This window comes from Bombina bombina, chromosome 2, assembly GCF_027579735.1.
Source record: "Bombina bombina isolate aBomBom1 chromosome 2, aBomBom1.pri, whole genome shotgun sequence".
NCBI classification, from domain to species: domain Eukaryota; kingdom Metazoa; phylum Chordata; class Amphibia; order Anura; family Bombinatoridae; genus Bombina; species Bombina bombina.
This window is the reverse complement of record NC_069500.1, coordinates 755,588,713-755,609,647: the sequence shown is the minus strand read 5'-3', so window position 1 is coordinate 755,609,647 and position 20,935 is coordinate 755,588,713. Positions and strand designations below refer to the sequence as shown.

At 42.8% G+C, this 20,935-nt stretch overlaps 1 protein-coding gene across 1 annotated transcript in view; it reads right to left on the bottom strand.

Annotated features, from left to right (window-relative positions):
• Positions 1-20,935, bottom strand: part of MAP1S (microtubule associated protein 1S) — a 214,921-nt gene that overhangs the window by 159,400 nt on the left and 34,586 nt on the right. The window contains exon 2 of the mRNA XM_053702868.1: positions 13,435-13,536. Within this exon, the coding sequence (XP_053558843.1) occupies positions 13,435-13,536 (102 nt within the window). The remainder of the gene's footprint in view (positions 1-13,434; positions 13,537-20,935) is intronic.

Here is a 20,935-nt window from a genome sequence, read left to right as displayed (position 1 = left end):
CCAAACACCGGAGTCCGTTAGAGACTTAATCTCCCTCCAACTCCGGCTCTCTCCCAGCATCAGCCCCACATTCAATAATAAAAATAAAAATAATTAGAGAATTGCCCATTGCAAAGTCCAGAGCAACTGAACCCCATACAGACCACAGCGTTTCAAGGCTTAATTTGATACATGCCAGAATAACTTGGGGAAATAATCAATATGTCGGTATCCCATTTTCTTAAAAAACAGAATTTATGTTTACCTGATAAATTACTTTCTCCAACGGTGTGTCCGGTCCACGGCGTCATCCTTACTTGTGGGATATTCTCCTCCCCAACAGGAAATGGCAAAGAGCCCAGCAAAGCTGGTCACATGATCCCTCCTAGGCTCCGCCTTCCCCAGTCATTCGACCGACGTAAAGGAGGAATATTTGCATAGGAGAAATCATGATACCGTGGTGACTGTAGTTAGAGAAAATAAATCATCAGACCTGATTAAAAAACCAGGGCGGGCCGTGGACCGGACACACCGTTTGAGAAAGTAATTTATCAGGTAAACATAAATTCTGTTTTCTCCAACATAGGTGTGTCCGGTCCACGGCGTCATCCTTACTTGTGGGAACCAATACCAAAGCTTTAGGACACGGATGATGGGAGGGAGCAAATCAGGTCACCTAGATGGAAGGCACCACGGCTTGCAAAACCTTTCTCCCAAAAATAGCCTCAGAAGAAGCAAAAGTATCAAATTTGTAAAATTTGGTAAAAGTGTGCAGTGAAGACCAAGTCGCTGCCTTACATATCTGATCAACAGAAGCCTCGTTCTTGAAGGCCCATGTGGAAGCCACAGCCCTAGTGGAATGAGCTGTGATTCTTTCAGGAGGCTGCCGTCCGGCAGTCTCATAAGCCAATCTGATGATGCTTTTAAGCCAAAAAGAGAGAGAGGTAGAAGTTGCTTTTTGACCTCTCCTTTTACCAGAATAAACAACAAACAAGGAAGATGTTTGTCTGAAATCCTTTGTAGCCTCTAAATAGAACTTTAGAGCATGAACTACATCCAAATTGTGCAACAAACGTTCCTTCTTTGAAACAGGATTCGGACACAAAGAAGGCACAACTATCTCCTGGTTAATATTTTTGTTAGAAACAACTTTCGGAAGAAAACCAGGTTTAGTACGCAAAACCACCTTATCTGCATGGAACACCAGATAAGGAGGAGAACACTGCAGAGCAGATAACTCTGAAACTCTTCTAGCAGAAGAAATTGCAACCAAAAACAAAACTTTCCAAGATAATAACTTGATATCTACGGAATGTAAGGGTTCAAACGGAACCCCTTGAAGAACTGAAAGAACTAAATTGAGACTCCAAGGAGGAGTCAAAGGTTTGTAGACAGGCTTGATTCTAACCAGAGCCTGAACAAAAGCCTGAACATCTGGCACAGCCGCCAGCTTCTTGTGAAGTAAAACAGATAAAGCAGAAATCTGTCCCTTCAAAGAACTTGCAGATAATCCTTTCTCCAAACCCTCTTGTAGAAAGGATAGAATCTTAGGAATTTTTACCCTGTTCCATGGGAATCCTTTTGATTCGCACCAACAGATATATTTTTTCCATATTTTATGGTAAATTTTTCTAGTTACAGGCTTTCTAGCCTGAATAAGAGTATCTACTACAGAATCTGAAAACCCACGCTTTGATAAAATCAAGCGTTCAATCTCCAAGCAGTCAGTTGGAGTGATGCCAGATTCGGATGTTCGAACGGACCTTGAACAAGAAGGTCCCGTCTCAACGGTAGCTTCCATGGTGGAGCCGATGACATATTCACCAGGTCTGCATACCAAGTTCTGCGTGGCCACGCAGGAGCTATCAAGATCACCGAAGCCCTCTCCTGATTGATCCTGGCTACCAGCCTGGGAATGAGAGGAAACTGTGGGAACACATAAGCTAGGTTGAAGGTCCAGGGCGCTATCAGTGCATCTACTAGAGTCGCCTTGGGATCCCTGGATCTGGACCCGTAGCAAGGAACCTTGAAGTTCTGACGAGACGCCATCAGATCCATGTCTGGAAAGCCCCATAATTGAGTTATTTGGGCAAAGATTTCCGGATGGAGTTCCCACTCCCCCGGATGAAATGTCTGACGACTCAGAAAATCCGCTTCCCAATTTTCCACTCCTGGGATGTGGATTGCAGACAAGTGGCAGGAGTGAAGCTCCGCCCATTGAATTACTTTGGTCACTTCTTCCATCGCCAGGGAACTCCTTGTTCCCCCCTGATGGTTGATATATGCAACAGTCGTCATGTTGTCTGATTGAAACCTTATGAATTTGGCCTTTGCTAGTTGAGGCCATGCCTTGAGAGCATTGAATATCGCTCTCAGTTCCAGAATGTTTATCGGGAGAAGAGATTCTTCCCGAGACCATAGACCCTGAGCTTTCAGGTGTTTCCAGACCGCGCCCCAGCCCACCAGGCTGGCGTCGGTTGTTACAATGACCCACTCTGGTCTTCTGAAGCTCATCCCTTGGGACAGGTTGTCCAGGGTCAGCCACCAACGGAGTGAATCTCTGGTCCTCTGATCTACTTGGATCGTCGGGGACAAATCTGTATAATCCCCATTCCACTATCTGAGCATGCACAGTTGTAATGGTCTTAGATGAATTCGCGCAAAAGGAACTATGTCCATTGCCGCAACCATCAAACCTATTACTTCCATGCACTGCGCTATGGAAGGAAGAAGAACAGAATGAAGTACTTGACAAGAGCTTAGAAGTTTTGATTTTCTGGCTTCTGTCAGAAAAATCTTCATTTCCAAGGAGTCTATTATTGTTCCCAAGAAGGGAACTCTTGTTGACGGGAATAGAGAACTTTTTTCTACGTTCACTTTCCACCCGTGAGATCTGAGAAAGGCTAGGACAATGTCCGTATGAGCCTTTGCTTGAGGTAGAGACGACGCTTGAATCAGTATGTCGTCCAAGTAGGGTACTACTGCAATGCCCCTTGGCCTTAGCACCGCTAGAAGGGACACTAGTACCTTTGTGAAAATTCTTGGAGCAGTGGCTAGTCCGAATGGAAGTGCCACAAACTGGTAATGCTTGTCCAGAAAGGCGAATCTTAGGAACCGATGATGTTCCTTGTGGATAGGAATATGTAGATACGCATCCTTTAAATCCACCGTGGTCATGAATTGACCTTCCTGGATGGTAGGAAGAATTGTCCGAATGGTTTCCATCTTGAACGATGGGACCTTGAGAAATTTGTTTAGGATCTTGAGATCCAAAATTGGCCTGAATGTTCCCTCTTTTTTGGGAACTATGAACAGATTGGAGTAAAACCCCATCCCTTGTTCTCCTAATGGAACAGGATGAATCACTCCCATCTTCAACAGGTCTTCTACACAATGTAAGAATGCCTGTCTTTTTATTTGGTCTGAAGACAATTGAGACCTGTGGAACCTTCCCCTTGGGGGTAGTTCCTTGAATTCCAGGAGATAACCTTGAGAAACTATTTCTAGCGCCCAAGGATCCTGAACATCTCTTGCCCAAGCCTGAGCGAAGAGAGAGAGTCTGCCCCCCACCAGATCCGGTCCCGGATCGGGGGCCAGCATCTCATGCTGTCTTGGTAGCGGTAGCGGGCTTCTTGGCCTGCTTACCTTTGTTCCAGCCTTGCATCGGTCTCCAGGCTGGCTTGGTTGGAGAAGAATTACCCTCTTGCTTAGAGGATGTAGAATTTGAGGCTGGTCCGTTTCTGCGAAAGGGACGAAAATTTGTTTTATTTTTAGCCTTAAAAGACCTATCCTGAGGAAGGGCGTGGCCCTTTCCCCCAGTGATGTCTGAAATAATCTCTTTCAAGTCAGGGCCAAACAGCGTTTTCCCCTTGAAAGGGATGTTAAGCAATCTGTTCTTGGAGGACACATCCGCTGACCAAGACTTCAGCCAAAGCGCTCTGCGCGCCACAATAGCAAAACCTGAATTTTTCGCCGCTAATCTAGCTAATTGCAAAGTGGCGTCTAAGGTAAAAGAGTTAGCCAACTTAAGTGCTTGAACTCTGTCCATAACCTCCTCATAAGAGGATGCTTGATTGAGCGACTTTTCTAGTTCCTCGAACCAGAAACACGCTGCTGTAGTGACAGGAACAATGCATGAAATTGATTGTAGAAGGTAACCTTGCTGAACAAACATCTTTTTAAGCAAACCCTCTAATTTTTTATCCATAGGATCTTTAAAAGCACAACTATCTTCTATAGGGATAGTGGTGAGTTTGTTTAGAGTAGAAACCGCCCCCTCGACCTTGGGGACTGTCTGCCATAAGTCCTTCCTGGGGTCGACCATAGGAAATAATTTCTTAAATATAGGGGGAGGGACAAAAGGTATGCCGGGCCTTTCCCATTCTTTATTTACAATGTCCGCCACCCGCTTGGGTATAGGAAAAGCTTCGGGGGGCACCGGGACCTCTAGGAACCTGTCCATCTTACATAATTTCTCTGGAATGACCAAATTGTCACAATCATCCAGAGTAGATAACACCTCCTTAAGCAGAGCGCGGAGATGTTCCAATTTAAATTTAAATGTAATAACGTCAGGTTCAGCTTGTTGAGAAATTTTTCCTGAATCTGAAATTTCTCCCTCAGACAAAACCTCCCTAGCCCCTTCAGACTGGTGTAAGGGCATTTCAGAACCATTATGATCTGCGTCCTCATGCTCTTCAGTATCTAAAACAGAGCAGTCGCGCTTTCGCTGATAAGTGGGCATTTTGGCTAAAATGTTTTTAATAGAATTATCCATTACAGCCGTTAATTGTTGCATAGTAAGGAGGATTGGCGCACTAGATGCACTAGGGGCCTCCTGAGTGGGCAAGACTGGTGTAGACATAGAAGGGGATGATGCAGTACCATGCTTACTCCCCTCACTTAAGGAATCATTTTGGGCAACATTATTATCATTGGCATTGTCCCTACTTTGTTTGTCACATTCATCACATATATTTAAATGGATAGGAACCTTGGCTTTCGAACATACAGAACATCGTCTGATAGTTCAGACATGTTAATAGGCATAAACTTGATAACAAAGCACAAAAAACGTTTTAAAATAAAACCTTTACTGTCTCTTTAAATTTTAAACTGAACACACTTTTTTACTGAATATACGCAAAAGTATGAAGGAAATGTTCAAAATTCACCAAAATTTCACCACAGTGTCATAAAGCCTTAAAAGTATTGCACACCAAATTTGAAAGCTTTAACTCTTAAAATAACGGAACCGGAGCCGTTTTTACATTTAACCCCTATACAGTCCCTGGTATCTGCTTTGCTGAGACCCAACCAAGCCCAGAGGGGAATACGATACCAAATGACGCCTTCAATAAGCTTTTTCAGTGGATCTGAGCTCCTCACACATGCATCTGCATGCCTTGCTTCTCAAAAACAACTGCGCATTAGTGGCGCGAAAATGAGGCTCTGCCTATGACTAGAAAAGGCCCCCAGTGAAAAAGGTGTCCAATACAGTGCCTGTCCGTTTTTTTAACAAAATTGCCAAGATTAAAATAACTCTCCAAAGTTATAAACCATTAAAAATGCTTATATAGTAATCGTTTTGGCCCAGAAAAATGTCTACCAGTCTTTAAAGCCCTTGTGAAGCCCTTTTATTCTTATATTGAAAATTAAGAAAATGGCTTACCGGATCCCATAGGGAAAATGACAGCTTCCAGCATTACCAAGTCTTGTTAGAAATGTGTCATACCTCAAGCAGCCAAAGTCTGCTCACTGTTTCCCCCAACTGAAGTTAATTCCTCTCAACAGTCCTGTGTGGAAACAGCCATCGATTTTAGTAACGGTTGCTAAAATCATTTTCCTCTTACAAACAGAAATCTTCATCTCTTTTCTGTTTCAGAGTAAATAGTACATACCAGCACTATTTTAAAATAACAAACTCTTGATTGAAGAATAAAAACTACATTTAAACACCAAAAAACTCTGAGCCATCTCCGTGGAGATGTTGCCTGTGCAACGGCAAAGAGAATGACTGGGGAAGGCGGAGCCTAGGAGGGATCATGTGACCAGCTTTGCTGGGCTCTTTGCCATTTCCTGTTGGGGAGGAGAATATCCCACAAGTAAGGATGACGCCGTGGACCGGACACACCTATGTTGGAGAAATAATAACCCACATCTGTTAGGAGGGAAGCCCTTACCTGAGCCCATAACCACCAACAGAAAGGCAGAGTACAGCCAATTCTGAGATATGCTGCAGAGTCTCAGAAATAAAAGACTGCACTCGCTTCCATGCAGAAGAACAGCATGAGAGTCTCACAGCATCAAGAGGATTCTTTCTTCCTCCTGGGGTCCTGTGAAGACAGAAGGGTCTTAGTTAACATTCTCTAAGACCATCAACAGAAGGGCAGCACAAGTATGGGAGGCGCTGTGAGGCTAAAACCCCACCAGTTCCCATTGCTTTAAAGCAACCTGTAGCTCTACTCTAGAGGCTGACAAGGAATACTACAACCTATAGTAAAATAGTACACTTTGGCACCATTTCAAAAATAATAAACTCTTGATTGAAGAATCTAAACTAACACCTCACTTTACCTCTTCCTATCACTAACACAGGCAAGGAGAATGACTGGGTTGGGAGGGAAGGGAGGAGCTATTTATGCAGCTCTGCTGTGGAGCTCTTGGCCTCCTCCTGCTGACCAGGAGGCGATATCCCACAAGGATGAAATCCGTGGACTCATTGTATCTTGTAAAAGAAAACTAATTTCAACTTAATGAAGCCCTGCATAATGAACTAAATCTCTAACTGCATGCCAAGTGATCTATCTCCAGAGGATTTTGGAAGCTTTAATCCTGGTTCCATCTTGCAACTGCATTCAGTACAAAAAAATTAATTAAAATTAGTCTATAATTTTAATAAGTTATTTTATACAATTTGCTTTTATTTATTTATTTATTTTTTAAATTAAAAAAAATTGTTATTTTTCCATCCTAACACAAAATTACCAGTTTTAAACACTATATTAAAAAAAAGTGATAAAGATCAAACAGCTGACATGTACAGAAACATGCTGTGCTTTTCTCTAAAAAAAAAAAAAAAAGGACACCATTCATAACACCAATTTCTGCTTACTGGAAAGATGGCAAATGTGTCATAAGATGGCATTCCATGCCTGTAACAGTACCCACAGTTTATTTCTCTCTACTGCTCATGATAGCGAATGGGGGAGTGTGGGAAATGGTGCCAGATTCCCAGATTTGTCATCAGCTGAGTAGAAGCTGGACATGCCAAACACACAAGTAGCTTTGAGACATAGAAATTAACCCTGTCGCAAAGTCCAAGGTAATCTACACTCATTCTGCAGTTTATGGAGTGAATACTAGCTGCTGGAAAAACTCAATAAGTAACATTTAATGCGATGTGGGAATCGGAAACCCTTCAGAGAAAATGCATTACAGGTAGTGGAATATTTAGAAGCAATGACAGTATTAAACGGACATGACACCCACATTTTTTCTTTCACGATTTAGAAAGAGAATGCATTTTTAAACATCTTTCTAATTTACTTCTATTATCTAATTTGTTTTATTCTCTTGATATTCTTTGCTGAAAGGCATATCTAGATATGCTCAGTAGCTGCTGATTGGTTGCTGCACATAGAAGCCTCATGTGATTGGCTCACCCATGTGCATTGCTTTTTCTTCAAGTAGGGATATCTAAAAAAATGAAGCAAAATAAATAATAGAAGTAAATTGTAATGTGGTTTAAATTTGTATGTTCTATCTGAATCATGAAAGAAAGATTTTGGGTTTAGTGGCCCTTTAACCCTTTGAGTGCTAAGCACTTTCCCACCTGGGTGCTAAGATTTTTTATTTTTTGAACAACAGAATTTATGTTTACCTGATAAATTACTTTCTCCAACGGTGTGTCCGGTCCACGGCGTCATCCTTACTTGTGGGATATTCTCTTCCCCAACAGGAAATGGCAAAGAGCCCAGCAAAGCTGGTCACATGATCCCTCCTAGGCTCCGCCTACCCCAGTCATTCGACCGACGTTAAGGAGGAATATTTGCATAGGAGAAACCATATGATACCGTGGTGACTGTAGTTAAAGAAAATAAATTATCAGATCTGATTAAAAAACCAGGGCGGGCCGTGGTCCGGACACACCGTTGGAGAAAGTAATTTATCAGGTAAACATAAATTATGTTTTCTCCAACATAGGTGTGTCCGGTCCACGGCGTCATCCTTACTTGTGGGAACCAATACCAAAGCTTTAGGACACGGATGATGGGAGGGAGCAAATCAGGTCACCTAGATGGAAGGCACCACGGCTTGCAAAACCTTTCTCCCAAAAATAGCCTCAGAAGAAGCAAAAGTATCAAACTTGTAAAATTTGGTAAAAGTGTGCAGTGAAGACCAAGTCGCTGCCCTACATATCTGATCAACAGAAGCCTCGTTCTTGAAGGCCCATGTGGAAGCCACAGCCCTAGTGGAATGAGCTGTGATTCTTTCAGGAGGCTGCCGTCCGGCAGTCTCGTAAGCCAATCTGATGATGCTTTTAATCCAAAAAGAGAGAGAGGTAGAAGTTGCTTTTTGACCTCTCCTTTTACCAGAATAAACAAACAAGGAAGATGTTTGTCTAAAATCCTTTGTAGCATCTAAATAGAATTTTAGAGCGCGAACAACATCCAAATTGTGCAACAAACGTTCCTTCTTCGAAACTGGTTTCGGACACAGAGAAGGCACGACTATCTCCTGGTTAATGTTTTTGTTAGAAACAACTTTTGGAAGAAAACCAGGTTTAGTACGTAAAACCACCTTATCTGCATGGAACACCAGATAAGGAGGAGAACACTGCAGAGCAGATAATTCTGAAACTCTTCTAGCAGAAGAAATTGCAACCAAAAACAAAAAACTTTCCAAGATAATAACTTAATATCAACGGAATGTAAGGGTTCAAACGGAACCCCCTGAAGAACTGAAAGAACTAAGTTGAGACTCCAAGGAGGAGTCAAAGGTTTGTAAACAGGCTTGATTCTAACCAGAGCCTGAACAAAGGCTTGAACATCTGGCACAGCTGCCAGCTTTATGTGAAGTAACACAGACAAGGCAGAAATCTGTCCCTTCAAGGAACTTGCAGATAATCCTTTCTCCAATCCTTCTTGAAGAAAGGATAGAATCTTAGGAATCTTTACCTTGTCCCAAGGGAATCCTTTAGATTCACACCAACAGATATATTTTTTCCATATTTTGTGGTAAATTTTTCTAGTTACAGGCTTTCTGGCCTGAACAAGAGTATCAATAACAGAATCTGAGAACCCTCGTTTTGATAAGATCAAGCGTTCAATCTCCAAGCAGTCAGCTGGAGTGAGACCAGATTCGGATGTTCGAACGGACCTTGAACAAGAAGGTCTCGTCTCAAAGGTAGCTTCCATGGTGGAGCCGATGACATATTCACCAGATCTGCATACCAAGTCCTGCGTGGCCACGCAGGAGCTATCAAGATCACCGACGCCCTCTCCTGAGTGATCCTGGCTACCAGCCTGGGGATGAGAGGAAACGGCGGGAATACATAAGCTAGTTTGAAGGTCCAAGGTGCTACTAGTGCATCTACTAGAGTCGCCTTGGGATCCCTGGATCTGGACCCGTAGCAAGGAACCTTGAAGTTCTGACGAGAGGCCATCAGATCCATGTCTGGAATGCCCCACAGATGAGTAATTTGGGCAAAGATTTCCGGATGGAGTTCCCACTCCCCCGGATGTAATGTCTGACGACTCAGAAAATCCGCTTCCCAATTTTCCACTCCTGGGATGTGGATTGCAGACAGGTGGCAGGAGTGAGTCTCCGCCCATTGAATGATTTTGGTCACTTCTTCCATCGCCAGGGAACTCCTTGTTCCCCCCTGATGGTTGATGTACGCAACAGTCGTCATGTTGTCTGATTGAAACCGTATGAACTTGGCCTTTGCTAGCTGAGGCCAAGCCTTGAGAGCATTGAATATCGCTCTCAGTTCCAGAATATTTATCGGTAGAAGAGATTCTTCCCGAGACCAAAGACCCTGAGCTTTCAGGGATCCCCAGACCGCGCCCCAGCCCATCAGACTGGCGTCGGTCGTGACAATGACCCACTCTGGTCTGCGGAAGGTCATCCCTTGTGACAGGTTGTCCAGGGACAGCCACCAACGGAGTGAGTCTCTGGTCCTCTGATTTACTTGTATCTTCGGAGACAAGTCTGTATAGTCCCCATTCCACTGACTGAGCATGCACAGTTGTAATGGTCTTAGATGAATGCGCGCAGAAGGAACTATGTCCATTGCCGCTACCATCAAACCTATTACTTCCATGCACTGCGCTATGGAAGGAAGAGGAACGGAATGAAGTGTTTGACAAGAGTTTAGAAGTTTTGTTTTTCTGGCCTCTGTCAGAAAAATCCTCATTTCTAAGGAGTCTATTATTGTTCCCAAGAAGGGAACCCTTGTCGACGGAGATAGAGAACTCTTTTCCACGTTCACTATCCATCCGTGAGATCTGAGAAAGGCCAGGACTATGTCCGTGTGAGCCTTTGCTTGAGGAAGGGACGACGCTTGAATCAGAATGTCGTCCAAGTAAGGTACTACTGCAATGCCCCTTGGTCTTAGCACCGCTAGAAGGGACCCTAGTACCTTTGTGAAAATCCTTGGAGCAGTGGCTAATCCGAAAGGAAGCGCCACGAACTGGTAATGCTTGTCCAGGAATGCGAACCTTAGGAACCGATGATGTTCCTTGTGGATAGGAATATGTAGATACGCATCCTTTAAATCCACCGTGGTCATGAATTGACCTTCCTGGACAGAAGGAAGAATTGTTCGAATGGTTTCCATTTTGAACGATGGAACCTTGAGAAACTTGTTTAAGATCTTGAGATCTAAGATTGGTCTGAACGTTCCCTCTTTTTTGGGAACTATGAACAGATTGGAGTAGAACCCCATCCCTTGTTCTCCTAATGGAACAGGATGAATCACTCCCATTTTTAACAGGTCTTCTACACAATGTAAGAATGCCTGTCTCTTTATGTGGTCTGAAGACAATTGAGACCTGTGGAACCTCCCCCTTGGGGGAAGCCCCTTGAATTCCAGAAGATAACCTTGGGAGACTATTTCTAGTGCCCAAGGATCCAGAACATCTCTTGCCCAAGCCTGAGCGAAGAGAGAGAGTCTGCCCCCCACCAGATCCGGTCCCGGATCGGGGGCCAACATTTCATGCTGTCTTGGTAGCAGTGGCAGGTTTCTTGGCCTGCTTTCCCTTGTTCCAGCCTTGCATTGGTCTCCAGGCTGGCTTGGCTTGAGAAGTATTACCCTCTTGCTTAGAGGACGTAGCACTTGGGGCTGGTCCGTTTCTACGAAAGGGACGAAAATTAGGTTTATTTTTGGCCTTGAAAGACCTATCCTGAGGAAGGGCGTGGCCCTTACCCCCAGTGATATCAGAGATAATCTCTTTCAAGTCAGGGCCAAACAGCGTTTTCCCCTTGAAAGGAATGTTAAGGAGTTTGTTCTTGGAAGACGCATCCGCTGACCAAGATTTCAACCAAAGCGCTCTACGCGCCACAATAGCAAACCCAGAATTCTTCGCCGCTAACCTAGCCAATTGCAAAGTGGCGTCTAGGGTGAAAGAATTAGCCAATTTGAGAGCACGGATTCTGTCCATAATCTCCTCATAAGGAGGAGAATCACTATTGATCGCCTTTACTAGCTCATCGAACCAGAAACACGCGGCTGTAGTGACAGGGACAAAGCATGAAATTGGTTGTAGAAGGTAACCTTGCTGAACAAACATCTTTTTAAGCAAACCTTCTAATTTTTTATCCATAGGATCTTTGAAAGCACAACTATCTTCTATGGGTATAGTGGTGCGTTTGTTTAAAGTAGAAACCGCTCCCTCGACCTTGGGGACAGTCTGCCATAAGTCCTTTCTAGGGTCGACCATAGGAAACAATTTTTTAAATATGGGGGGAGGGACGAAAGGTATACCGGGCCTTTCCCATTCTTTATTTACAATGTCCGCCACCCGCTTGGGTATAGGAAAAGCTTCTGGGAGCCCTGGGACCTCTAGGAACTTGTCCATTTTACATAGTTTCTCTGGGATGATCAAATTCTCACAATCATCCAGAGTGGATAATACCTCCTTAAGCAGAGCGCGGAGATGTTCCAACTTAAATTTAAATGTAATCACATCGGGTTCAGCTTGTTGAGAAATTTTCCCTGAATCTGAAATTTCTCCCTCAGACAAAACCTCCCTGGCCCCCTCAGACTGGTGTAGGGGCATTTCAGAACCATTATCATCAGCGTCCTCATGCTCTTCAGTATCTAAAACAGAGCAGTCGCGCTTACGCTGATAAGTGGGCATTTTGGCTAAAATGTTTTTGATAGAATTATCCATTACAGCCGTTAATTGTTGCATAGTAAGGAGTATTGGCGCGCTAGATGTACTAGGGGCCTCCTGAGTGGGCAAAACTCGTGTAGACGAAGGAGGGAATGATGCAGTACCATGCTTACTCCCCTCACTTGAGGAATCATCTTGGGCATCATTTTCAGTGTCACATAAATCACATTTATTTAAATGAGAAGGAACCTTGGCTTCCCCACATTCAGAACACAGTCTATCTGGTAGTTCAGACATGTTAAACAGGCATAAACTTGATAACAAAGTACAAAAAACGTTTTAAAATAAAACCGTTACTGTCACTTTAAATTTTAAACTGAACACACTTTATTACTGCAATTGCGAAAAAGTATGAAGGAATTGTTCAAAATTCACCAAAATTTCACCACAGTGTCTTAAAGCCTTAAAAGTTAAACACTAAAAAACTCTAAGCCATCTCCGTGGAGATGTTGCCTGTACAACGGCAAAGAGAATGACTGGGGTAGGCGGAGCCTAGGAGGGATCATGTGACCAGCTTTGCTGGGCTCTTTGCCATTTCCTGTTGGGGAAGAGAATATCCCACAAGTAAGGATGACGCCGTGGACCGGACACACCTATGTTGGAGAAAATTTGTTTAACTTTTTTTTTTATTTTTTTTCAGACCCCCAAGACTTACACTATTGGAAAGGTTAGGCAATTACCTTTCCAACGGTGGGTCTTAGATACAGGCTTCTAAGCAGCATGCCCTCTGCTCCTATACTTAACATTGTTAAGTATAAATAAAGTCACCGTCATCAAGTTATTGCACATGACGTCACCACGCAAAACGGGAAGCCCCGGCGATGCCTGTCACTTTAAAGGCATGATCGCCGGGGTAGGAGCCCCCAGATCTCCCTCAAGGTGGGAGAGTGCTAGTGACGGCTCTGAGCCGTCATTAGCACCAGAGTGGGAAACCGACGGCTCACAGCCATCATTAGCACTCAAAGGGTTAATGCATTGGAACTACATGGCTTGCTTGATCTTGATAAATTAAGAAAAAAAAAAAAAAAAAAAAAAAAAAAGGAAGTTCTCATACCTGTCAAATCACATGAAAAATTGGAAGAATGCCTGGACACAAACAGTTTCAGCTGCTCATCCAGGTTGCAGAGCAATGGGTCTATATCCCAGGAACAGAAACCTGCAATGGAAATATATTTACAGCAATTATGTTTATAAAAAAAAAAAAAAAAAAAAAAAAAAACACACTTTTTTATATAATGCAAGTGAAAGGGCCACAGCTCCAGCATACTAACAACCTTTTAAAAAGGAACCATAAAGTTAAAAAAATAAAAAAAAAATAAAAAATAAACCACTATTTTAATCCCTGGGGATTGCTATTCCAATTTAATTCTGTTATCAAATTTACTTTGATCTCTTGGTATAGATTTATTAGAGTGTAAAACTATGTAGGCTCATAAGAGCTCAGGAGTATGCACATGTCTTTCGTATTCTATGACAGCAGTGTTTTTCAACATTGTATAACAAAGCTACAAATAAAAACACTGCTGCCATAGAGTACTAGAGACCCGTGCACACTCCTGAGCCCTTAAGAGCCTACCTAGATTTACTCTTCAATAAATAGTAGCAAGAGAACAAAGCGAAAAATTTACTTTTGAAGTGGGAGGCAGAGTGCAGGGTATTAGAATTTCATATCTATATAAAAAGTAAGTTATAGCGCAACTTCATTACAACTGATGAATTAAACCCCATCTAAAATATCACTACCTTAGATAAGAGTAGAATGTGAGATTTTTGTGACCAAAAATATAAGATACAAATTGGAGGGGTTGCGGTATATTAAAGACATTTAATCTGATGTGCACTAAACATGTCCCACACCAGTTATGCTCTCTTGCGGCGCAGACTATCTTTATTTATATTTTGTCTCTAAGTAACATGAAATGAGCTGCTTGAGCAGCACTGTGTGTCCGACTGACAGTTTTTTTCTATTAATGACTTTCAGTTGTATTAGGGGCGTGCTTGTTTACTGTACATATTGGCCGCTTCAGCAGCACTGTTTGTTTTGTTTGTTTTTATTGTGAAAAGCCCTTTAAATTATTTTATTTGGCGAGCTTTTTCTGTGGGGCGCATTTCCGGTCTGTCACTACTCATACCTTCTGCTGCTTGTCAGCACACAGTGTGTCAGGCTGGGGGTGCACTCTTGCAGATTCAGCATGGTCCGGAGTTTTGGCAGCTCACCACAAGTGCTGTACTTCACATATAACTAAAGATGCTGAGGGGGTCCCAAATATTATATTTCATTGTTTTATTCTAACTAAGGCTTAGTTTGACTCATATAGCTGAGGTGTCCACACACTGCTGAAGGCTATTTATACACAGTATGGTAGTGTTTGTTATTGCTCAGTACTCAATTACTATAGCTTTGTATTTATTTTTTTTTATATTGTTCCTCGTGTTATATTCGGGTGTTGAACTTTTCTCCATTTCCATAATAAATTTTGATCTTTCGCATTATACTCTGGTATCTACGGTAAGTTTCCAGATCTGATTTTTAATAAGGGGAGAGTTTAACATCACTAAGTTTCTATCAAGTTATGTCCACTGCTATGCTACAGCCTGTATGCCCTGTCTGCGGATTCATAGACTGATGCAGGGTAGCAGGAATCTACCATCCCACGTGTCCAGAAGTGTTTAAAGCGCTTGGATAAGTGAGTTTATTGTGCAGCAACTAATCAAGCACTGCATAAGCTCTGAAGATACATTTTGTATGCAGATATAACCTGCTTATACTTTAGTTTGCAAAACTCATGAGCAATGGCATTTTGCACATTGTAGTATATATATTTAACAGGGTTCTTCTTAGGACCTATTAAAAAGGGATCGTAAACCCCAACATTTTATTTTATGATTCGGATAGAACATACAATTTTAAACAACTTTCCAATTTACTTCTATTATCAAAATTTGCTTAATTCTCTTGTTATCCATTTCTAAAAGGGACAGCATTGCACTACTGGCAGCTAGCTGCACACATCTAGTTAGCCAATCACAAGAGACTAATGGGTGCAGGCACCAATTAGCAGCAGCTCCCACTAGTGTATGATGATATGTGTGTAATCATTTTCAACAAGGAATACTAAGAGAACGAAGCACATTTGAAAATAGAAGTGAATTTAAAAGAGTCTTAAAATGACATGCTCTATCTGAATCATGTAAGTTTAATTTTGACTTTCCTATCCCTTTAAATGGGTACAGTACTATCCCACCGATTTTACTGACCACAGTTAAAATATAATTCAATACTAAGCTAAAATGAGCTAATATTACACTTTTGTTTCCATTTCTGTTGCACAAAATTACCATTAAAGGGATACTAAACCCAATTTTTTTCTTTCATGATTCAGATAGAAAGGTGCTTAAAATCTCATGCTCTAATTTATTCCTATTATACATTTTTCTTTGTTCTCATGCTATCTTGATTTGAAAAAGCAGTACTGTAAGCTTTAGAGCCGGACCATTTTTTGTTCAGCACCTGGGTAGCACTTGCTGATTTGTGGCTAAATGTAGCAAACCAATCAGCAAGCTCTACCAAGGTACTGAACTAAAAATGGGCCGGATCCTAACCTTTTATTACTGCTTTTTCAAATCAAGATAACATGAGAACAAAGAAAATTTGATAATAGGAGTAAATTAGAAAGTTGCTTAAAAATGCATGCTCTATCTGAATCGTGAAAAAAAAATGTGGGGTTAGTATCCCTTTAACTCAATTTGCATTAAATTACGTAATTAATTTGTTCTTTGGATAACCCAAGAAACATTTATAAACAAAAGAATAATTTTATATTGCAAAGAATAACAGTGCCCCCACCCAGCTGGCAACATTTTCTGACGAGAACTATGTGCAATTGTGCACTCTCACAAAAACATTATTAGCCAACTTGACAAGGGGGAATTCAAACATCTCAAGAAAAGGCAGCAGTTATGTGATTAAAAGTAAAGTTTTGGGGGCCGAGAAGCCCCCCTCTTCACACACATTCAAATAGAATTTTAATTTTTCTTAAGCCAATCCCATAAGTGAATGCACCTATCAAAATTCAGAATTACTTTTGTTTTTATATTTTGAAAACATTTTGTTATACAGGTACTTTGTTAATGGCATTGGAGTCTGTTAGTTTTGGAACATACATTGCTGAACACAAAGACCTGCAGACCCAAGCAACCAGTCACTGTATAACAGGTTGCTAAGACAATACCTCTGTGTTGAGATAAGCTAGATATCAATGCGGTCGTTGACATTCCATTTGTTAAAAACAGAATTTATGCTTACCTGATAAATTACTTTCTCCAACGGTGTGTCCGGTCCACGGCGTCATCCATAACTTGTGGGAATATTCTCTTCCCCAACAGGAAATGGCAAAGAGCACAGCAAAAGCTGTCCATATAGCCCCTCCCAGGCTCCGCCCCCCCCAGTCATTCGACCGACGGTTAGGAGAAAAAAAAAGGAGAAACTATAGGGTGCCGTGGTGACTGTAGTGTATAGAGAAAGAAATTTTTCAAACCTGATTAAAAAAACAGGGCGGGCCGTGGACCGGACACATCGTTGGAGAAAGTAATTTATCAGGTAAGCATAAATTCTGTTTTCTCCAACATTGGTGTGTCCGGTCCACGGCGTCATCCATAACTTGTGGGAACCAATACCAAAGCTTTAGGACACGGATGAAGGGAGGGAGCAAATCAGGTTACCTAAACAGAAGGCACCACGGCTTGCAAAACCTTTCTCCCAAAAATAGCCTCCAAAGAAGCATAAGTATCAAATTTGTAGAATTTGGCAAAAGTGTGCAGAGAAGACCAAGTCGCTGCCTTACATATCTGATCAACAGAAGCCTCGTTCTTGAAGGCCCATGTGGAAGCCACAGCCCTAGTAGAGTGAGCTGTGATTCGTTCAGGAGGCTGCCGTCCGGCAGTCTCATAAGCCAATCGGATGATGCTTTTCAGCCAGAAGGAAAGAGAGGTAGCAGTAGCTTTTTGTCCTCTCCTCTTGTCTGAAATCCTTTGTTGCTTCTAAATAGGACTTTAAAGCATGGACTACATCTAAATTGTGTAACAAACGTTCCTTCTTTGAAACTGGATTCGGACACAAAGAAGGAACAACTATTTCCTGGTAAATCTTGTTGGAAACAACTTTTGGAAGAAAACCAGGCTTGGTACGCAAAACAACCTTATCTGAATGGAACACCAGATAGGGTGGATTACACTGCAAAGCAGATAATTCAGAAACTCTTCTAGCAGAAGAAATAGCAACCAAAAACAGAACTTTCCAAGATAGTAACTAGATATCTATGGAATGTAAGGGTTCAAACGGAACCCCTTGAAGAACTGAAAGAACTAAATTTAGACTCCACGGAGGAGTCAAGGGTCTGTAAACAGGCTTGATTCTGACCAAAGCCTGTACAAAAGCTTGTACATCTGGCACAGCTGCCAGTCGTTTGTGTAACAAGAAAGATAAAGCAGAAATCTGTCGTTTTAGAGAACTCGCTGACAATCCCTTATCCAAACCTTCTTGGAGAAAGGAGAGGATCTTAGGAATTTTAATCTTACTCCAGGAGAATCCCTTGGATTCACACCAACAGATATATATTTTCCATATTTTATGGTAAATCTTGCTAGTCACAGGTTTTCTGGCTTGGACCAGAGTATCTATCACTGAATCTGAAAACCCACGCTTGGATAAAATCAAACGTTCAATTTCCAAGCAGTCAGCTGCAGAGAAACTAGATTTGGATGTTCGAATGGACCTTGTACTAGAAGATCCTGTCTCAAAGGTAGCTTCCATGGTGGAGCCGATGACATATTCACCAGGTCTGCATACCAAGTCCTGCGCGGCCACGCAGGAGCTATCAGAATCACTGAGGCCTTCTCCTGTTTGATCCTGGCTACAAGCCTGGGAAGGAGAGGGAACGGTGGAAACGCATAAGCTAGGTTAAACGACCAAGGCGCCACTAATGCATCCACTAGAGTCGCCTTGGGATCCCTGGATCTGGACCCGTAGCAAGGAACCTTGAAGTTCTGACGAGACGCCATCAGATCCATGTCTGGAATGCCCCATAATTGAGTCAACTGGGCAAACACCTCCGGGTGGAGTTCCCACTCCCCCGGATGGAAAATCCGCCTCCCAGTTGTCTACTCCTGGGATGTGGATTGCAGATAGGTGGCAGGAGTGATCCTCCGCCCATTTGATGATTTTGGATACCTCTCTCTCATCGCCAAGGAACTCCTTGTTCCCCCCTGATGGTTGATGTAAGCTACAGTCGTCATGTTGTCTGACTGGAATCTTATGAATCCGGCCTTCGCTAGTTGAGGCCAAGCCCGGAGAGCATTGAATATGGCTCTCAGTTCCAGGATGTTGATTGGGAGAAGAGACTCTTCCCGAGACCATAGACCCTGAGCTTTCAGGGAATCCCAGACCGCGCCCCAGCCTAATAGACTGGCGTCGGTCGTGACAATGACCCACTCTGGTCTGCGGAAACTCATTCCCTGAGACAGGTGATCCTGGGACAACCACCAACGGAGTGAGTCTCTGGTCATCTGGTCTACTTGAATCTTTGGAGACAAGTCTGTATAGTCCCCATTCCACTGCTTGAGCATGCACAGTTGTAATGGTCTTAGATGAATTCGAGCAAAAGGAACTATGTCCATTGCTGCAACCATCAACCCTACTACTTCCATGCACTGAGCTATGGAAGGCTGCAGAATAGAGTGAAGAACTTGACAAGCGTTTAGAAGCTTTGACTTTCTGACTTCTGTCGGGAAGATCTTCATTTCTAAAGAATCTATTATTGTTCCCAAAAAGGGAACTCTTGTCGACGGAGACAGGGAACTCTTTTCTACGTTCACCTTCCACCCGTGAGATCTGAGAAAGGCTAGAACAATGTCTGTATGAGCCTTTGCTTTGGAAAGAGACGACGCTTGGATTAGAATGTCGTCCAGATAAGGTGCCACTGCAATACCCCTTGGTCTTAGAACCGCTAGAAGGGACCCGAGCACCTTTGTGAAAATTCTTGGAGCAGTGGCTAGTCCGAATGGGAGAGCCACGAACTGATAATGTTTGTCCAGAAAGGCGAACCTTAGGAACTGATGATGATCTTTGTGGATAGGAATATGTAGATACGCATCCTTTAAATCCACGGTAGTCATAAATAGAACCTCCTGGATTGTAGGTAAAATTGTTCGAATGGTTTCCATTTTGAACGATGGAACTCTGAGAAATTTGTTTAGAATTTTTAAATCCAGAATTGGTCTGTAAGTTCCCTCTTTTTTGGGAACTACAAACAGATTTGAGTAAAACCCCTGACCTTGTTCCACAGTTGGAACTGGGTGTATCACTCCCATCTTTAACAGGTCTTCTACACAATGTAAGAATGCCTGTCTCTTTATTTGGTTTGAAGATAAGAGAGACATGTGGAACCTTCCCCTTGGGGGTAGGTCCTTGAATTCTAGAAGATAACCCTGAGAGACTATTTCTAGTGCCCAGGGATCCTGAACATCTCTTGCCCAAGCCTGAGCAAAGAGAGAGTCTGCCCCCTACTAGATCCGGTCCCGGATCGGGGGCTACCCTTTCATGCTGTTTTGGTAGCAGCAGCAGGCTTCTTGGCCTGTTTACCCTTGTTCCAACCTTGCATTGGTTTCCATGCTGGTTTAGTCTGGGAAGCGTTACCCTCTTGTCTAGAGGCTGCAGAGTTGGAAGCCGGTCCGTTCCTGAAATTGCGAAAGGAACGAAAATTGTACTTATTCTTAGACTTGAAAGGCCTATCTTGCGGGAGGGCATGGCCCTTTCCCCCAGTGATGTCTCAGTGAAATAATCTCTTTCAATTCTAGCCCAAAAAGGGTCTTACCCTTGAAAGGGATATTAAGCAATTTTGTCTTGGAAGATACATCCGCCGACCAAGACTTTAGCCAGAGCGCTCTGCGCGCCACAATTGCAAACCCTGAATTTTTCACCGCTAACCTCGCTAACTGCAAATAAAGGAATTAGCTAACTTAAGTGCGTGAATTCTGTCCATGACTTCCTCATACGGAGTCTCTCTACTGAGCGACTTTTACAGTTCCTCGAACCAGAACCACGCCGCTGTAGTGACAGGAATAATGCACGAAATAGGTTGAAGGAGGTAACCTTGCTGAACAAAAATCTTTTTAAGCAAACCCTCCAATTTTTTATCCATAGGATCTTTGAAAGCACAATTGTCCTCAATGGGAATGGTCGTGCGCTTGGCTAGTGTAGAAACCGCTCCCTCGACCTTAGGGACTGTTTGCCATAAGTCCTTCCTGGGGTCGACCATAGGAGGAGGGACAAAAAGGTATGCCTGGCTTCTCCCACTCCTTACTCACTATGTCCCCCACCCATTTAGGTATCGGAAAAGCATCAGGGTGCACCGGACCTCTAGGAACTTGTCCATCTTGCACAATTTTTCTGGGATGACCAGATTGTCACAATCATCCAGAGTAGATAGCACCTCCTTAAGTAATGCGCGGAGATGCTCTAATTTAAATGTCACAACATCAGGTTCTGCCTGCTGAGA